We start from the raw sequence: 20,469 nt of genomic DNA, 5'->3' as shown, positions 1-20,469 counted from the left end.
GGTACACTGTAAGTGGTCGAAACAAACCCCAGAGGATGTACAGAGACACAAATTACTCCACAAATGCCATCTCTTGTGGTAGTGTGGGCGAGCAGTTAGGCATATCAGAGTAGTGCTAAGCATATGATGCACACACAGGCAGTAAGTGAGTCACCAACTCAATAAAGAAATGAGACAGCAATTTATAAAAACAACTCATACTTCTATATAAATATAGATACACCAGGTTCAGGGAAGTACTTTTTACAGTTATGAGTTTCTACAGTTTTCAAAAGTTGCAATTTTTCAGTGTAGTAATGTGATCCTATGGAGGAAAACCATGTACTCTATTGGGACACTTCACAGCAACTTACAGAACTGTTAATCTTGACCTAAGGTAAGTATGGGGCAGGGGCAAAGGTACACCAACAGGTTGTCTCTGGAGGCTCTAGGGCCTCTGGGTGCAGAGGTGTGTTAGGGCATCAGGTGTCCCATTCACTTTAATGATAAACTGTACAGTCGGGAAGTTGCTGCATGCTTGGACTGGAGTGTCAGTCCAGAGGGGAGGAACCCATAAGGAGGCTTGACCCTTGAGATCCTCAGGCACATAGGGACACCATTGGTCCACTTCTCCTTGGACTGTGGTGCTCAGGTGCAGTGGTGTCTTTTGTCATCGGGTCTGGTGCTGGTGTTACTTGCAGTTGGAGGGGACCTGCAGAAAGAGGCTGCAGGCAGCGACTGGAAGTCCGGTCTGGCCAAACCCAAGGATGGGCTCAGCTTCAGAGGGTCCACGGACACCGTTGACTCCCTTGCTCTCGGGATGTTGGACGTGGTTGGGTGCAGAGATGCTTTCAGACTTCAAGTTGTGGTAGACCTGCTCAGGATCTTGGTGACCTGGTGAAAAGGGGAAACGGGGCCACAGGGCAACTCTCCTGAATGGCCTTGTGGATCCTGACGTCCCTCAACAGTAGTCTGCATTGGTGCTGTTGGAATTCGGATTAGACCACCAATAATCCTCAGTTGCTGTAAGTGGTCCATTATCCCAGGTATAGGTGCAGGAAGCCTCCGGATGGAGTCAGTCTCTGGACTTGAATGAATCGGTGAGGCTGACCTTCAAGCAGTCGTCTTCTGGCTTTTGGATAAGTTGCTTCACAAGGGCCTGGTGCAGCTGGCAGGGTTGGCACTAAGTAATTTGTGATCCTCAGTTTTCGGGTCAGCAGGCTTCTTGTCCACTCCTTTTTTGTCCAGCGAGGATCTGAGGTCCTGGTATCGGGGGGGAGGTTCCCTAAATACTCAATATAGGGGCTGTTATGGGGAGTGAAGGGTCGTAGCCAAGGAACTACTTACCCTTGGGATCACTATTCCTGCCAGATGACCACACTTGGGAGTGGGCATCACCCTGTCCCAGAATTCCCAATTCCACCACACACAAGATGGTGGAATTCCTAAGGCTGTTAATTTCAAGCTGGTCGTGCTAGGGATGGTGTGTCCATCCTGCAAATGCAACACGCCTCCTGCATTTGTACGTTTCCCACCTGTCCAGATGCCAAATAAGCCCTGGGGTAATGGGGGGGGGGGGGGGTCAGCATCTCCCTTCTGAGGGAAGACAGATCTGCATACCAAAAGTGTTGGGCTCCTTTGAAGTCTCCTGCCTTAGAATGCAGATTTGCAGGTCTTCCCGTTGAGGGGGGTGTAGCATCACTGCCAGAGAAGCTTTGTTCCTGACTTCCCAAGTGCAGGGGGCTCCCACCTTTAAGGGTCAGAAACCCATCTGTTGGTGGCAGGCTGGCTAGAACTAGTCCATTAACCCACCAGCAGTTGGCAGGTTTTCAGGGGGCACCTCTAAGGTGCTCTCTGGGTGCATGTATTAATAAATCTATCACTGGAATCGGCAGCGGCGCTGAGGAGCCACAACTCGGTGACAGCAATGTAGCCCTCACCTTCCACCTCCCTCAGCGAGATGGAGTGCGTACCTGTTTTGGGGGTCTACTTGCCTCCGTGTCAGCCCTAGGCAACCGACTAGTCAGTGGGGAGGAGAAGAGCGGGCTGGCCTGTGCAGCGGTTTCTTTTCTGTCAGCCATTCCCATGCCGGTTCAGGGGTTTTGAAGAAATGAGTCTTACCACCATGGATTACCTTGAGGTGTGCCAGAAATAGGAGCATATACAACTGTTGTAGGGCCTGGAGCTTCTGCTTGATTGACTTGTAGGAGCGATGTCGGTCTGTACGTCATAAGAATAATTGGGAAAGACAGGAATTTTTGAGTTCTGATAACGTAGGTCTGGATGTGCTCAAGCTTCACGTTGTATAGCGTCTGTCATTGAAATTAAACAATCGTGCTATCACATGAGCCCATGCAAAGTATATCTGCAGGCCTGCCCTTTTCACCATAGGTCACTGCACCAGGTCACTATAAGTCACCCCTATGGCAGGCCCTCCTAACCCAGAGGGGTGCAGGTACCTGTATGTGAGGGCACTCCAGCACTAGCAGAGGTGCCCCCAAGAACTCCAGTGCCATTTTCATGGACTTCGTGAGTGCGGGGACGCCTTTTTATGTGTGTACTGGACATAGGTCACTACCTATGTCTAGCTACATAATAGTAACTCCGAACCTAGGCTTGTTTAGTATCAAACATGGTGGAATCTCTATGATTCCATGCACTATGGGGGCTCCTTTCAGGAACCCAGTATCTCTCCTGCCAGCCTTTTGGGGTTTTCCAGGCAGCCCAAGCTGCTGCCACCCCTCAGACATGTTTCTGCCCTCCTGCTGCTTGAACAGCTCAAGCCAAGGAAGAGAGAACAAAGTATTTCCTTTGGGAGAGGAGGGTAGCTCCCTTCGGAAATGGATGTTATATGGCTTGGAAGGAGTATCCTCCCCAAGCCACTGGTATGCTTTGAAGGGCATAAACCAGTCTAGGCCTGTTCAGGGACCTCCAGTCCCTGCTCTGGGGCAAAACTGGACAATGGAAAGGGGATTGACCACTCCTCTGTCCACTCCACCACCCCCCTGGGTTGGTGCCCAGAGCTCCTCCAGAGGGTCCTTGGGTTCTGCCATTTTGAATCCAAGGTTGGCAGGGACCTCTGGGAGCATCTGAGTGGTCAGGCCAGGCAGGTGACGTCGGAGCCCCCTCCTGATAGGTGGTCACCAGGCTAGGTGACCAGTCACCCTTTCAGGGCTATTAAGGGTCTCTCTCTTGGTTGGGGCCCCCAGAATTGGCTTGCAAGATTCCAGCAGGACTCCTCTGCAACCCTACTTCGACTTATAGCCACTGGAACTGTGACTGGACCCTCCGGGAACCGACAGTCTGCATCCAAGAGAATCTGCGTGCAACATTGTTTCCATGTGTCCGTCCAGCTTCTGCAACATTACCCCGGCTGTGCATCCTTTGAGGGCGAAAGTCTTAAGTCTGCACAAGAAGGAAGAATGAATCTCCCTAGGAGTGAAGGAGTCACTCCCCTGCATCCGCAGGCACCAACTGCAACAACAACCTGCAGCGTGGATCTCCCCTCATCCCTGAGGTGCGTGGATCCTGCATCACAGATTGTGGTCCGGAGTAGTCGTCTTGGTGCTCTCTGCCAGCTGTCCAATTTGTGTGGAGGTAAACCCTTGCCTTCTCATACAGGACTGTTACCCCGTGCACCTCTTCTTTTGCAGCTACCAAGGCTGGTTTACATCTCCTCCAAGGGATCTTCAGGCTCTGTGTAGCCCCAGCACTACTTCTTGTGACTCTCAGAACTCTGCATGCTTCTCCTGCAGTGTGGGACTCTTCTCCAGTTGTGCTGCGTGGGCTCGTGTGAGACTCCTGGTTGCTGGTCCAATGGATGTTCTAATAGGGTTTCCTCTTCTTCTTTAGACTTTATGCCTTGCTGAGGGTCCCCCTAGGATTCCCCCTGTGGGTTGAGTGCTCCTGGACCTTGCTGGTCCCCGTCAGCTCCACTTCTGCTTCACTGCAACTTCGGTCTTTGCCTAGGCCTGTCGGTCGCTTTCTCACGCCACTGGCCGACTGCAGTCTTCTATCTGGCGTGGGATGTCGACTGCATCCTTCAGGAGCTCTTAACCTACTCCAGGGCTGCATTTCTGACTGTCTTTGTCTCAGCGTCGACCAACTCCTGCATCCGCAGCTGGGTGGGTAGTCGCTCCTACCCCTCCTGGACTCTTATGTGATTTCTGGACTTGATCCCCTGTAGTGAATCTTAGTTTGTTTTAATGGGATAACAGGAGTTAGCTTAGCCTTCGGCTTGCAGACTTGTGCCCCCGTCACCTAGTGACTTTTAACCTACTTAGCTTGCTCTGTCTTAGCCCATTTAATTATTTAATTCCTTTAAGATGGCTGCCTTGTTTATAGTTAGGCCACTTGTTTTGCTTTGCATTATGGTGGAGAAGTGTGGCTCAATGGTTAGAGCGGCAGACCCTGAAGCAGAGATCTGGCTCAAGACCAGGGTTCAAGTCCCGCTTCGGCAGGTCTTGGGCTCAATTCCCCTTGACCAGATAATTCTCGCCTCGGTGCCTAATCTAATTCATGGGTCCCACTCTGCAACTCTGGGCAATAGCTTGCTTAATCTCCACAACGGCCCCAACAGCGCTTGGATGCCTGGCTTCACCCTGGGGGTGCTCAGGAGTGGGCGCCTCACAGGGAAAAGCCAGGAGGGGTTCCATAGCGGTATGAGTACAGCGCCTTGAGACCCTAACGGGTGAGTAGTGCGCTATACAAGTGCTAATTTACATTTACATTTACATTATCAGTGCCACCGAGTTAAGACATCAAGATCAAGTGGCAAAGGAGGTGTTCACTCTTAGGGACTTTCCCTCTCTATGCTTTCGAGGGAATTGTTTATATTAATTGCCGCCCCAAGCATGCCTGTTATCTATTGTTTGGGAACACAACTACATCAGGGGTCCAAGTAGATCTGTATAAATACATCACACTTTAGACAGATAATCAGAGGAATTCCGACCAGAGGGCATCACCACCATCGCTGATATCGATGCTGCATGTCGTCTTGACGCTGGCCCAGTCTTGTCATTACAATTCTGTTTCTTGCACTGTTCATTATCCTAATCATTGAAGCCCATGCAAGATATCGCAGATTGCAGTTGTGTTAAATAAAAACCATTGAAACTTTACTGCATCTTCGTTATTGCCTTTGTTTGAATGAGACATGATGTATCTGTGAGAAAGGGGTAATCTCCGTTTAACCACAACACTCCCTGAGATGTCATACTTTCGACTCCATGCATAAAGGCTGCCACAAATCACCTTTTACTGTTTGGGTTTTTGGTGAGGTGCTGCTAGTGGGTTGGAACGACAGCTGCGACTTGTTGGAGGATAGGCATAGTCGCCTACAAACATAAGTACTGTCATCCTTAAACCAGCCGTCTTGCCTAGAGCAAGAGTCCAAACTACAACACCCCTTCTTCCACAGGTCTTCCTCTTCAGGAATCCACCGCTGGTTTCTTGCAGTCTTGTCTGGGTGTTGCATTTTCTTCATTTATTTTCCTTTTGGGTGGTTTGTTGAAAATCCAGCAACTTACTACTTCCCTCCTAGTCGCTAGGGGTCACTGTGGTACTTACATTTGCGGTATCCTAGTACCCCCATCTCCCCTCTACATGTTCCACTTACCTAGGTGGGGATACTGTGTTTGCATTCATTTTTTTTTTTTTAAGTATGTGGCTTGGGCTCCCCCTAGGATCACTATTGTCTCATTGCATTGCAATTGGATACCCGAACCTGGTATAAGGTGTTAGTACCTCAGGTACCCACCACACACCAGGCCAGCTCCCTACAAATGGGGACTGGCCATATAATTGCTATCCCTTCCTCTCCTCCACCTTTAAAGAGGAATCTGACTTTTGAGGCGGCACTGGACCTTCCATTCCTCCAAGGAATAAAACTAAAGTCAATCCCACTAGCCCTGCCTACCATCCTCCTACACCACCTTCCTCTCTATCACCCCCCCCACCCCCAATTCTTACCTACACATGACCCACTGCATAACTCACCTCACGGGTCACCACAGTCAGTCACCAGTGGCTAGGAGTGAGCATAACTCACCTCACGGGTCACCACAGTCAGTCACCAGTGACTAGGAGTGACATCAGTGATCCCGACCCTTGGGACATATAATACTTATCCTACCACGCCAGGCAACCCAGATTTACACCCTGTTCGTCTTTCCCAGTCTTGAGGATGCATCTCCTTACCAACAGGTTATTGCTAGAGCGGCAGCGTTTCATAATGTCAGACTGCACAAAGAATCCCTAGAGCAGGATTTTCTTTTTGACACACTAGCCTCCACACACCGGGACACTCCGTTTTTGCCTATGTAATAAAGGCATGATGAGGCATGCCAAGGATATCTTCAAAGATCCTGTCAGGACTAGGGTCCTCACCCTTAGGGTGGACACCTGACTCCATCGCTGTAGCCACCACACATGAGAGAACAGGCTACTGGCCCCTGAAAAGGGAAGTAAGCAAACAGATAGCGATGGGAAGAGAGTTGCTGCCCAGCTTACCAACCACTGACAGATCGCCAATTCTAATACCGTGTTCGCCTGTTACGATAGAGCCCATTGGAACGAGATGGAGGAACGTCTACAGTACCTCCCGGAAGAAAACAGGAAGAGAACCTAGCAAATTGTTATCAAAGGACAGACCGTCACAAACAATTCCATTTGTTGTGCCCTCAATGCTGCAGATACTGCAGCTTGAGGAATCAATATTAGTATCGTTCTTAGGAGACACTCCTGGTTGCGGTGTTCAGGATTTAAACAGGAGGTCAGCAGGCAATTCTAAATATGCCTTTAACAAAGAACACGCTTTTGTACCACAGGTAGATTTTACCCTAGAAATTATTGACACGGGCACTGCCAAGGTAATGGGAGGGCTCCCACCTCAACTCCCTGGGGCTACTTTTGTCACCCAAACTACAGAAGAGGCTCCCTTCTGTCAACAAAAACAGCTACAGACCTCTTACACCAAGAGTAATTATAGAGGCTTCTTCAAGTCAAATAACATGGGTAGAGGCAAAGGTGCCTCTGCACGTGGAGCAACACTTAGTGCGAAACAGTGACTACCCAGTCCTTCCCCTGACCACATAACAGCTGTCGGGGGCAGAGTTAGTTTTTTTTTCACCCAGTCTGGAATACCATCACCACAGACAATTGTGTACTAGCCATTATCCAACATGGCAATTATCTGGATTTCATTATCACACTGCCCAGCATTCCACTTCGCACTCACAGGTTATTACAGGGACATCAGACACTACTCATGCAGGAAGTCTAAGCCCTTCTCCTCCAAGGGGCCATAGAACTTGTTCCACTTTAACAGCAGGGCTCATAGGTATACTCCCTATACTTCCCAATCCCCAAAAAGCACAGGTCTCTAAGACCAGTCTTACATCTCTGGCCTCTAAACTTGTACATCCTATTAGAACACGTTTATGTGGTCACCTTACAGGATGTCATTCCACTTATTCAACAAGGTGACTTTATGGCTCAGTTGTACCTAAAGGAAGCTTACTCCCACATACCAATACACTGTACTCACCGCAATTGCTTAAGACTTGTCATCGCAAGCAAACACTGTCAGTTCAAAGTGCTTCCATTCAGGGTCTCTACTGCAACTTGAGTGTTCACAAAATGCCTGGCAGTCGTCACAGCACATCTGCTAAGACAAAATGTTCACTTATTCCCCTACTTAGACGATCAGCAGTGTGAACAAAACACTCTGATGACAGTAAATCTCCTTCACAGTCTGGGGTTTACTATCAAAATCCCCAGGTTTCACCTCCAGTCTGTACAGGTTTAACCTTACTTTGGAGCAATTCTAAACACACAGTTAGGGTTAGCCTATCCCAATCCCACTCTGATTTCGAACTTTCAGGCAACCTTACCCCAGTTCCAAATAAACCAGTCTTTCACAGTGAGTATGATTATGCGTTGATAGGAAGGATGGTGTCCTGCATTGCTATAGTTCCCCATGCAAGGTTACACATCCATTCCCTGCAGCATTGCCTAACTCGTCTGTGGTCTCAGTCACAGGGCCAGGTAGAGTATCTAGTGTTTATAAATACCCACATTCATCATTCTCTGCAATGATGGAGTACCAACAGCCTGTTTAAAGGGGTATCCTTTTCTGGACCCTGTTCCTCACATCACTTTCACCACGGACTCAATAGAGATTTATGGGGAGCTCACCTAAAAGATGTCACAGTACAAGGTCTTTGGGATGGGAGGCGTCAGTCTCTATACATCAACTATCTAGCGCTTCAGGCAGTTTACCTTGCACTGAAAGGTTTCTTTCTTCACCTGTCTCTCAAAGTTGTCCTAGTCTGGACGAAAGCATGAAAGCCATGTTTTACCTAGAAAAATGGGGAGGGGGCGGGGGCACAGTCTTCACAACTATCACACCTTTTTCAAGACCATATGAAAGTGGGCTCTTCACCAAAACATTCACCTTTTTTGTCAGAATACCTTCCGGGAACAGACAACCACTTTGCAGGCCTGCTCAGCAAGATGCAGCAACAAGTCCATGAATGAGAACTCCACCCACAAGCCCTCTTATCATATTTCCAAAATGATGGTTCCCTCAGATTGACCTCTACGCCACAGCGGAAAATTGCAAAATGCCTAACCTTCACTTCTAGGTTTCCACACCTACTATTAAAGGACATTGCACTATGGATGAGTTGCTCAAGGATATTTGCCCGTGCTTTTTTGCCTCTCCCAATTCTTACCTTCCTGGTTCAGAAGCTCAGGCAAACTTCTCTTATAATGATCCTGGTAGCTCCCACATGGGTGTGTCAGTTTTGGTTCAGAAAACTCCTATACCTCTCTGTAGTACTACACAAGAATCTCCCTAACAGGCCAGAACTTCTCACTCAAAATAAAGGACAAATCAGACACCCAGACCCGAAAACTCTCGACTTTGCAATTTAACTTCTGAGGTCTTAGTTTGGCTTCCTTGACTTACCACCAGAATGTATGGATATTCTCAAGAAAGCATGCAGACTAAAGCCTGTTATGCAGCAAAATGAAAATGGAAGCCCTTTCTTTGCTTTCGTGAACCAAAGCAAACTGATCCTCTGCAAGACATTGTCTGCTTCACTTACAAAAGGCAAAATTGGCGTACACTTCCATACGTTTACACCTTGCTGCAATAGCTGTCTATCTCCAAAATAGAAAGAATCTTAAATTTTTCTAGATTCCAGTCATCAAAGCCATCATGGAAGGACCCAAACGAGTTTTCCACTAGTGGTTCCTCCCTCCTGGAGCCTTAAAATCATTCTCATCAGACTCAGGGATCCTCATGTGAGGCCCTACACTCATGCTCCCTTTAACCTCTTAATTGGAAAGTGGCATTCTTAGTTGCCATTACCTCACACAGGCATGTTAGTGAGCTCCACGCTTTAACCTTAGAATAACCCTTCCTCCAAATACATAGACACAAAGTGGTTCTTTGCACCAACTCTAAATTCCTACCTAAAGTAGTCTCTCAGTTTCACCTCAACCAATACATTGAGTTGCCATTTTTGTTCCATCAACCAGATTCATTCGCAGAAAGAGCTCGTCATACACTAGATGTCAAAAGAGCACTCATATTCCACATAACTTTCAGAAAATCTAAACAACTTTGTCACCTTTTCACCACCTTGTAAAGGCAACCCCATATTGAAATCAGCCATAGCCAGGTGGCTAGCCAAATGTATTCAAACTTGCTTCTTTAAGCCCAAAAGACCTTTACCTGTTTCTCCCAGAGCACACTCCACTTGCAAAAAAGGACCAACCATGGCCTTTTTAGGAAACATTCCCACAGCTGACATTTATAAGGCAGCTACATGGTCCACACCACACACCTTGGCCAAACACTATTGTGTGGATGTTATAACAAGCCAGTGTAGGATAGGCAGTGCTGCATACCCTTTTTCAAACCACTGCAGCACCCGCAGGCTAGCCACCGCTTCAAAGTAGGGACTGCTTTAGAGTCTATGCTGAGCGTGTGTATCTACAGCCTTACATGCCATCAAACGGAATATGTTGCTTACCCTCTAAAGATCTGTTAGTGCCATGTAGTGCTGTAGATTCACATGTATCCTCCCTCCTCCCCATATGCCTGTATCCATTGCAGTTACATTATATATATTTACATTAGGCGTGATCATCGCATTACTTAAACATACTTTACACTCCTTTCTCACCCACCTGCGGGGAAAACAACCCAACTATGGAGTCGATGACCTTGCACAATATCACAGAGAGGAGTAGTCACTCGACCTCGTGACTTGAAAGATTTCTTCGAAGAAAAATAGCTTGCACAACTCTGATCCAACAGTAGATAGCAGGAGTATGCAGATCATGTGAATCTACAGCACTACATGCCACAAACAGATGCCTACAGGGTAAGTAGGATATTCCTTTAGGTTAATGTGGTGGAATTTTCTACTTGACTACGTGTTGCCTTCCATATCTTTGATTCCTCGGGTTCTGAGAAAGATCGGTCACGTACCGAACCAGGCCATTCCTATCATTCCACACTGGCCAAGAAGGGTGTGGTATGCAGACCTCCGGTGTTGCCTGCCCTTTTCCTGTCAGGGTAAACCCATTTCCCCCGTCTGAGAAGCAGGTACTGCATCCAAATCTCCAGATCCTCTACCTTCATGCTTAAAGATTGCGCTGGAGCACTTCAGTTCATTCCAGCTACCTCATGTGGAGTTTGACGTCATTCTATCAGCCCGTCCCTCTCCACAAGGTAGGTCTACTACTGAAGGTCTAACAGATTTGTTTCTTGCGGCGCAGAGCAGAGTGTACATCCTTTGAAGGGACACCAGTCCGAGGTCCTCAATTTTGCTTTTTTTCCTTCTCAGTAGGTGTGTGCACTTTGCACTGTCACCTTTGCCTCCTTGTTGGCATTTCTCTGCCTTTTGGATCAGCCATCCCATTTTAAGGCACTGATCAAGATGAGAATCTTCTTGAGGTTGTCTTAAATACATCTCCTAAACTGTAGTGGCACTTGCACTTGGCTTTGAGTTTTTTTGATGGGTGCTCCCTATGAGCCTCTTTACAGTTGCGACTGCTGACAGTTTTCCCTGTAACCATTACTTCTGTGAGATGTGTCAGGGAGTTGTAGGCACTGAGCGTGCTTATGCGTTTCACATGCTCCCCCCCACCCCCAAAATAAAAAAATAGTCCTCTGAACTAAACTCGCTCTCCTTCTCAAGGTGATGGTCCTTTTCCACCTGGACTGTTCAGTCCTTCATTGTCCCTACTTTTTATCCGTCTCCACATTCCATCAAAGAGGAGATACTACTATGACAGGACCTCCGGATTGCAGACATTTACAATATTGACTGCACTAATGAGGTCAGATGTTGCAGCCAGCTCTTTGTGTGGTTTTCAGGTATAAAGAGGAGCTACGCAGTTGGCCTAAAGGAGCATCTAGAGTAGTTCTATAGTGACTCCACCAGAGCCACGTATTCGATGACAGCACTTGCCAGTAGGTGTTCCCATGGTTGAGCATTGTTGTGCAGTGACACAGGTTCCCCCTCATATCTAAGCATTTTTGGATTCAGAGGTGAGAACTGTAATTTTGCACGCTCAGTGCTCCAGGATTTGCTATTGGTGTTTCGTTCAGACCTACCTTAAGGGAGGGGTGCTGCTGTGAAATTTATTGCACAGGTGAGCGCTCTGCAGGTGAGCTATCAGTAGAAAACATTACCAATGATCTTTCTGGTAGATAGTCTGTCTGCTTCTTGATTCCTTACCAACTCTGCCGGTCTACCCGTTCAGAAGGGCAGTAATAGGCCACATTAGAAAGGTTCCAATTTAGATTGTTGCACTACAATGCCTCAACCTGATCATTGTTTCCTCCTCTCTGGACACTGTGGGAGTGCCACGCAGTTTCAGAGATGCCACCACAGTGTTGATTCAGGTGCAGAGATAGAGCCAGCACCCCCTGCCGGTGTGGGAGAGCTATGGAAAAGTTGCTGGACCCAATTTAGAACTTAATGATATTCACCAGGTGAGGAATCTGCAGGATGATAAATTATCTACCAGAAAGATTGATAACAGAGGTAAGTATGTTTTTCTTCATGTTATTGGTGATCGGATCCAAGTTGAAGCAATGTACAGATTTATGGTTTTTCCACTGTGCATCTGTGGGTTTTGGTAGTGTTACTTTTTTATGACAGTGTTCACTGTTAAACATTTTAATATTCAGATCTGATTTCCTTTTAAAGTTCAATTATGGCGTTATTTTGCATTTTGGTTAGCTTGACATTTTGATTCTGTAAGAGAATTGGGTGAGACCTTCATGAAATGTTTCAAATGGTGCTTTCTTGTCCTTCCGTCTCATATATTGTGTGTGGTGTTAGGCCTTGTGCCCCATCCACTGCATGGGCTGCTCTGCTACCACTCTACATGCAGGAGCACCTCTCAGGGGTGTGGAATTTATTAAAATATCTACTTGTCCAGGGGACAGGTTGCTTCTCAAAACTACTTGTCCTGTAAAAAGATCTACTTGTCCCTTTGGTGCCATGTAGTGTGGCGACAAATTATGGCAGCAATTAATAGCCTCTCTGATTATGCCAGGGCTACTACCATAGTAGGGCTTGAATACTTGCAGTTTCAATCCCTACTGTAGCAATTTCCTTATTTTGCCACCTTTCTGCAGATCTGCATACTGGGGCTGGAGGAAGCAGTAAGCAATAGTTCCAGGGCTGGAATGCCTTTGAGTCTGCAAACCTACTAACCTGCATGTTTTAAAGATTTTTACCAGCTTCTCTCTAATATTTTCCCATAATAAGAAAGGTTGGACATTTACTCCTGACGATGGCAGAATTAGAACTTCTTCCAGGGTTGCGAAGAAAGTGGCTGGAGGGAAAATGAACTTGCAAATGCTCAATAGATTTTCACATGAGCAAATCTACACATCGTATTTACCCATGCTAAAATACAGTTTACAAATATTTTATAGGGGTACGACATATACCATGGGTGCACTTTTGTGACTTTCTTTAAGAATTTGGGGCCACATGTAGGTAGGTTCAGATTTGTGACCTGCAAATTGCGAGTCGCAAATCCGAATGTAGGATGGTGTCCTTGACACCATCTGTGATTCGCAAGGGCTTCGCAAATGCCCACATCATGAATAATCATGAGGTGGGTCGCAATTTGCGACCCCCTCGCGAATGGTGGCCTGCTGGAGACAGCAGACCACCATGTCTGTGACTGCTTTTCAATAAAGCAGTTTTTTTGTTTTTTTTTTTGTAATGCAGCCCGTTTTCCTTAAAGGAAAACGAAATGCATAACAAAAACGAAAAATTAAACGTTTGCGGACCACTGCCTGCTCTGAAAAAATGTTTAGTGACATTCACAATGGGGAAGGGGTCCCATGGGGATCCCCTCTCTTTTGCGAAAGTGTTAGCACCCATTTGAAATGGGTGCAAACTGCGATTGGTTTGCGCCCCCGTTCGCGGTCACAAAACAATCCTACATTGCACTGCGAGTTGCAATTAGGAAGGGAACACCCCTTACTAATTGCGAGTCGCAAACCCGTTTTGTGATTCAGTAACCAGGTTACTGAATCGCAAAACTGGGTTTGTGCATCGCATTGTGCTTTTTGCACGTCGCAAACCGCGAAAGTCGCTGTTTGCGACATGCAAAAAGCTACCTACTTGTGGGTCTTGGTCCCTAATTAGGTCTGGTGTTAACAAAGACATTTTGTTTTTTATTAAACTTCTATTTCTCTCTCTTTCGGCTGGCTTTACTGTGAGTGATCGCGTTCTGCTCTTCCACAAGGAGCATATTGCCACACAAAGTAGTTTTGTTCAGTGTCGGGAACTACAGTGGCAATCAGTGACGTAACGAAACTGGAGGGTGCCCCTTTGCAAAGAACATGGAGGAGCCCCCTCTCCAGACTTACTCAGTGCAGGTGCTGTGCTGAAGGGGCCCCCTGGAGGGCGGCTGCGGGGCCTTTGTTATGCCGCTGGTGGCAACGTGTGCTTTAAGAGTTCAAAAACTTTTTGGGGGGGTTTTGCCAATGTTTGTTACAATGTTGAGGGCCTGGTAGCTCCCACAACAATAAAGTGTTACAAAAGCCATGTCAAAACAAGACACGCATTTATGAAACTAAAAGACTTATAAAAATATGTCAGATCAGTTGGCTTTGTCAGTGTTTGTTTATTTTCATGCTTCCCATAATCGTGTTGAAAATGGTTACACTGATTTTCCATTAGAAATATTTTTGGGAAATGCTAGCATGCATCAACACATTTTACTAAATGACACTTCATTTGCATATAATCAGAGAGCATTCTGGGAGCATTATACTTAGCCTAAATTTTTCAAACGTGCGTACACGTTTTTTTTTTGTACTGGAGCCAACGTCAGTAGTGAAGTGTGACCTTAAAACATTTATTTACAGCACTCACCCTAATAATGAAGGCTTTCAAATAATGAACCATAAATACAAGTTCGAACAGCATTATCTTTTGGAAACACATTACCTCAACTGCAGAGAGTTCCACTCTCTGTAAACAGGCAGCCAAAGGGTTTGGGCTGCAGAGGGTTGGGCCTACTTGTCCCAAGGACAAAGTAAACATACAAACTTGTTGCCCTTGACCCCAAACAAGATGTCCCGGGCGTCGGGCGATAGGAATTCCACATCCCTGACCTCTGTTGGTGCCCCATTGGCTCCTCCTCCGACAGGGGTCCCTTTACACCATGCCTTGAAGGTCTTCTTTCCCTTTTACAGTCCTGCAATTGTTCTTCTCACCCATGAGGCCATTCTTTCCAATCTTTGTGAATTTAGCTCCTTTTGCCACTCCATCCCCATCAGCATTCCAGATTTCCCCTCCTTTATTGATCCCTTTCATGCATGGTTCCCTTTCACACAAGTTGTATGTGCATAGAACACCCGTGTGCGTTTTTGTAATGCAGGTCACATCGCATCTTCTGTCTTCTGGTGGGTGCCCTCCCCTGTCCCTTGCTCTTTTATGTTGCTTTTCTTATACATCAGTTCTTGTTAATTCATGTGCCATAAACCCTCTAAAAACACCTTCCTGTTTACATTTACAAGACTCTAGCTTCACCTTTTTTTTGTAATAGGGCTAATATTTATTCTGTTTTACAGGCTGGTCTTCACCCGGAAGGGCGTGTTACGTGTCGAGGGTTTTCTGAGCCCCCAGCAAAGTGACCCTGATGCAATGAATTTGTGGGTACCTACGTCAGCCTGTGCTGAGGGCATAGACTTGGAGACATCCAAATACATTCTTGCCAACGTTGGTGATCAGTTTTGTCAACTAGTGATGTCCGAAAAGGAAGCAATGATGATGGTGGAGCCACAGCGTAAGAGATTAATCTCTGTTCATGTTTCTGCAAGTATCTAATCGCATCACAGAATGTTAACCAGTTGCTACAGAAACTTGCTCTCTGTGGGGTGTAATCTTATAATACATGATGCTTGGCAATATAGTGTTCCTTATATGTTATAAGCATTTTGCCACCCCTGTTATCGGTATCTGTCAAGACACAGTTCCTCGGGATCTGCGTGTTGCTAATCAAGGGGCCCTCCTCCAGGCAGCACCAACTCAGTTGCACAATGGCGCGGAGTATTGGAGAGGCCAGACGGGGGGAAGGGAAGGAAGGGAACAGCCAGGAGGGAGATCTGAAAGAGAAATTGTTAAGCACAAAGCATTTCAACATTATCATGTGCTCAAAAATAATGACATAATAAAGCACTTAGGCCAAAACCAGAAGACTAAGCTACAATCACCAAAAGTATATCAAGAGCATATGTCAGAAGCTCAAAAGGAATACCGCTAACGAAATAAGCAGCAATAGCAGTTACTTCAATGAGTAACATCGATTAGTGTGATCATTACACGATGATAGGTAATGTCTCTCTCAATGCGCGATCAGTAATAAGACAATTTCTTAATAAACATGCAAACATCAGAAAAACAACATGAGAATAACTCACACGTAAAATTATTATCAATCACATAGAGACAGTATTAATCTGAGCTGTGCCAAAGGTAATTGTCTCCTCCCTCGAGCAAACGCGTTACAAAGGAAAAAATGCTGACTGAAAGAATCCAGTCGCTATATGGCAACCAGAACTCCGCTAGTTTCCGAGAATCCAGGAGAAGCGGTTACAAAGTAACAAGACTTCACAAGCCGGCGGGGAAACCCCCCTGTCGGAACGCTCTTACCGGTGCGAGTCCGTCCACTCGCTGATGGAGAATCCTTTCTCCAGATGACAGGAAAGGTAGGAAGCTCTTTCCCCAAGGAGGTTCCAGAATAGCAAGCACTGGAACAGGGGTGGGGCTGGCTTATATAGCCTGACCACACCCAAACCACACTCAAAGATAATTGCAATGTGGGACTGCTGGGAGTTGTAGTCCTAGGCTCTAGGGCAATGTAACCACCACTTACTATGGCCTCCAGACAGATGGAATTTGCCACAAAGAGGGTGCAAACGGCGCAGTCTGCAGCATAGAAGAGCTGGGCAGACGCGCATCGCATCAGAGAGATTGTGGCAACCTTTATTGTGACAACCTTTAAAGGGGTCGTTGCTGAGACCGTGCCATGGTGCAAGAGTACGCTGATCCCAAGTTCTGACAGTATCTGACCAGAAATCAATCTAATGCAGGAATTCAGAAGCTATTTTAATGAAATATGGTGTCCCCATGCCAAGGAGTGCACCACAAGCTGCTCAGAGATACTTATGCATTCCTTTAGAGTTCTATTTGTAGCTTAAGAATTGCTGTTTTGTTTGCTGGGAAGTAGAATCAACTTTTTTTTTTTTTTGCAGAAACATAATATTGTAGCATTCAAATGTCTAATACCTCAGACAAATCAGTTTGCGAAATGAGATATGCAAGCAAATGCATTCTTCATTCTGGTGTCTTCAATAAAATTAATAAGCCTCAACCATGTGCAAGAGCCCTCACAAATATAGGTCAAGGATAGTGTTTAAGTCAAAAAGAAATTTAGAATGATTGAACATTTTATGTTTTGTTATGTTTACACTCCAAGTGAATTTAAAAAAGTTGAAATGTTAGCTCAGTTTTCTACAACTGATCTTAAATTATCTGATGGGGGAAATGTGAAGTAACATGGCTAAATAGACAGCAGTCTCAATGGTGAAAAGGTTGAGGTCTTTTAAGTAATAGGTTGCTCTTAGTAATTTAAGGTAAACAACAGTTCTGATAAATATATCTTCATATCCTGTTTGCATGGTGGAAGCTCTTTTTAGGATTCAGCAAACTATTCACAGATTACCTATACCTGCCCCCATATTGCTCATGATTTCTGCCTCCCCATTGACCAGATAGTCTAATGGTCCAGTTTCCTCCTTAAAACCTGACCCAAGGCTCCTCCAGAAGAACCTGAACTTTCTGGGACATAAATCTACATATTTGTCAGCCTTGCCTTTTAAACAGTGAAAGGCACCTGTCTCCTGGACTTGTATGTCTATGCTGTTTGGGAACTTTGCTGTCATCACTCTACCTGACCACCTGAAATAGCCAATTTCCAGTCTGTTCAGAGATGGTTTGGTTGCCTCTAAATAGATCCTGGTGTGCGGCCTCAGCTGCTGTGGCACAATCCATGGGCACAGCACTCACGCAGTGCTGCCAGACTTGAATGTGTTTTACTGAGTTCTCTGGTGATATCCAGACAACCACCACCAAGGGCACACCCTTCAATGGCAAGCGCTCTTTGCATAGAAGGTTGACACCTCCTTGGAGAGCTTCAAAAACAACAGAGTTATGGCTCACATACCTGGCCTAGCCTCCCCTGTGAGCAGATGGATCATCAGTACAGGAAATGTCATGGTTATTCCAAGGAGCAACCATCCTTTTAGACACACCCACCTCAGCTAATCCAGGCACCAGATATCCTGCTTATTATGGCCTTGGGGTGGAAGTAGTGGACACAGTGGCAGTGTCATCCCATCTCTGCCTGCTCTCCTGCCTATTAACCTCACTCCTCCTCTGTTATACCTCCATTTTAACATTGGGAGGGCAAGGTCTTCCACTTTTGCAGCGTGAAGCTTTTGAGGATTCACCTGCTATACATCATTCTTCTGTCTAGTGGTTGGACTTGGTATTGTCTCCTGTAGCCTTATTTTTATTGTCAAGGTTTTTCTTTCTTTTTGCCTCCTTTGGGGGTGTGTCAACCATTTGGTGTCCTGACCATCACTTTGTGATGTTGGACACATGCCCCGCAAGTCACTCTTCATGCTCACCATCTTCAGATTCTTTCTTCCATTGGCACTGAAAGCTAGCTGGGAGTGTAGAACGTGGAAAAATAAATGTTTTGGCGAGTAATCACTTAATAAACCAAACAATCCTGAAGGGAAATGAAAATTGGTGGATTGGTGTCAAGAGAATGTTGTTTTCCACAGAAAAAAATAGGTTTTTGAGAGTCCCCCTTGAGAAGGCACCAACAACCTGGGCTGGAAAATGAACATTAGTGATGGATCATACTCCCTTTAGATTTTGCCCAAAGTGTTGTCTGAAAATTCCTCCAGAGGTGCAGCCACTAGGCTTGCAATCTTTGCCTTCTCAAGACAACAGCTTGGAGAGCTGTGATTTGTGTTTGTGTGGAGTTCCTGGCCAAGATTCTGAAGACAAGAAGAAACAGGTGTGGGCTAAGTCTGTTGCACAGTTGTAGGAAGCTGGTCTGGTGTGTGGTGGGCACCTGTGGTGTTATCACCTCATACCAGGTCCAGCTATCCCCTATTAGTCAGGTGAAGACAGTGTCTAGGAAGCCAGGGTTCTCTAGAGGTAGGTAAGGATGCGCTGCCAAGACTTAGCTAGGAGACATGCAAAGCTTATGCAGTATCACTACAGTCACATCACTTACACACATGAAAGAACCACACAGTGTTACAAACATAAAGCTACTTTATTATTGTAACACAAATACTGAATAGGCAGTACTCCACTAGGAGGTAAGTAAACACTATTATGTACACATTAGAAGTCAGTGATTAGCATAGAAGGCAGTAGCAAACAACAAAAACAGTAGCGAATAATGAAGTCCCTAGAGGGAGACCAAACCATATACTAAGTGGAATGTGAAAGGCAGTCCCCCACCCAAGGAAGTGGAATCAGTAGAGGGGAGCTGGAGGAACTAGGAACCCCAAAAGGTAAGTACCACAGTGCCCCTCGCGACCAGGAGAGGAGGCAAGTACCTGTTTTTTCCCCAAACCTACAGGAGAGCTTTGGAAAAGGAGTGTGCAAGACCAAGACTGGAAGTAATCAAAGGTGGATCCTGACAGAGGAGGACCTGCAAAAGAAGGGGACGAAGTCCAGTTCGAGTTGGAGTGTCTGGCTGTGGCAGGAGCCACTACACACCCTTCTGTGGATGCAGGACCAGGTCCACGGTGGAGGAAGAAAGTCAACATTGCAGTAGAGGAGCAGAAGAGGAGTTCCAGAAGTGATGTAAGTGATATCCCACATCAGTGGTCATGATGCAGTCAGTCAGTGGTATTGAAAAACCATCAAGAATCCTTGGCAAATGCATGAGTCTGAGAAAAAGGTTTTGCAAGGCTGAAGTGGACCAGCAAAGGCCAGAGGACTTGATCCAAGTAGAGGAGTCCGAGGTGATCCTCAGCAGCTGGGAGAGTCACAAGAAGAGGATGCAGTCCCCACCGGCACTTCACGGGCAGCAGGCACATGAGTCGCAGTGAGGCCCACTCAGCACTGATGTATAGCTATTTTAACTATATTTTATACACGTTAATCTAGTAAACTAGGTCTGCCGTTGTGCACTTTAGCCCAGTTACATTTTATTCAGCTTTGCTTTATTTTTCTAGCAATAGCCATATTTGCGATGTTATTTAATTTTCTCTGTCTGATTGTTTTTCGCCTAGAAAAGCATTACGTTCTCAGAGGTCATTAATTTCACTTTGTGCTTTCCTCAAGGCTGTAGTCAGATAGGGTTGCCGGCAAAAGTAATAGGCTTTGTCTCCAACATTTACAGAAATACACACATTTTTTACGTGGGGACCCTTTCTTAGAATGTCAGCTGTTTTATTTTAACACACTCCTTTGTCCCCTGCACGTTAAAGGAAAATTCCATCCATATGACCACGACTGCATGCTGATTGCTTCGCTACAGCTACTTGCTTTGATTGCTGAACCCCTAGCCTACATGTGGACGGTGTCTCTCTAGACTACAGGCTTCCTTGCTCAAGTATTATGGATGAGGTCTCCCCAGGAGGGGAACCTGAAGGGCAGACTAGACTTATAATGCTGTGCTCGTACATAGCTTTGGTAGGAAAAATATATATCACTCCTAGTGACAGTATGATGGTACTGTTTTTGTGTTTCACACTTCGTCACCTTCTTGCTTCTAGTGTGTTTTATCATCCAAGTTATTGCAAAACATGCCATTTTATCTAAGATGCAGTTATTTCAGTAAACCATTATTGAACTATATTCTGCCTCTGTTTGTTTTTGCCTGTGTGAGACTAATGTA

The 20,469-nt window shown here is 46.0% G+C and overlaps 1 protein-coding gene across 2 annotated transcripts in view; it reads left to right on the top strand.

Moving 5' to 3' along the window:
- KDM3B (lysine demethylase 3B) overlaps positions 1–20,469 on the top strand; it is an 892,876-nt gene that overhangs the window by 314,286 nt on the left and 558,121 nt on the right. For both annotated transcript variants that reach the window (XM_069244431.1, XM_069244432.1), the window contains exon 10: positions 15,110–15,324. In XM_069244431.1, the coding sequence (XP_069100532.1) occupies positions 15,110–15,324 (215 nt within the window). The remainder of the gene's footprint in view (positions 1–15,109; positions 15,325–20,469) is intronic.

Source organism: Pleurodeles waltl, chromosome 7, assembly GCF_031143425.1.
Source record: "Pleurodeles waltl isolate 20211129_DDA chromosome 7, aPleWal1.hap1.20221129, whole genome shotgun sequence".
NCBI classification, from domain to species: Eukaryota; Metazoa; Chordata; class Amphibia; order Caudata; family Salamandridae; genus Pleurodeles; species Pleurodeles waltl.
The sequence above is the reverse complement of the archived record's forward strand: the minus strand, read 5'-3'. Positions and strand labels throughout refer to the sequence as shown.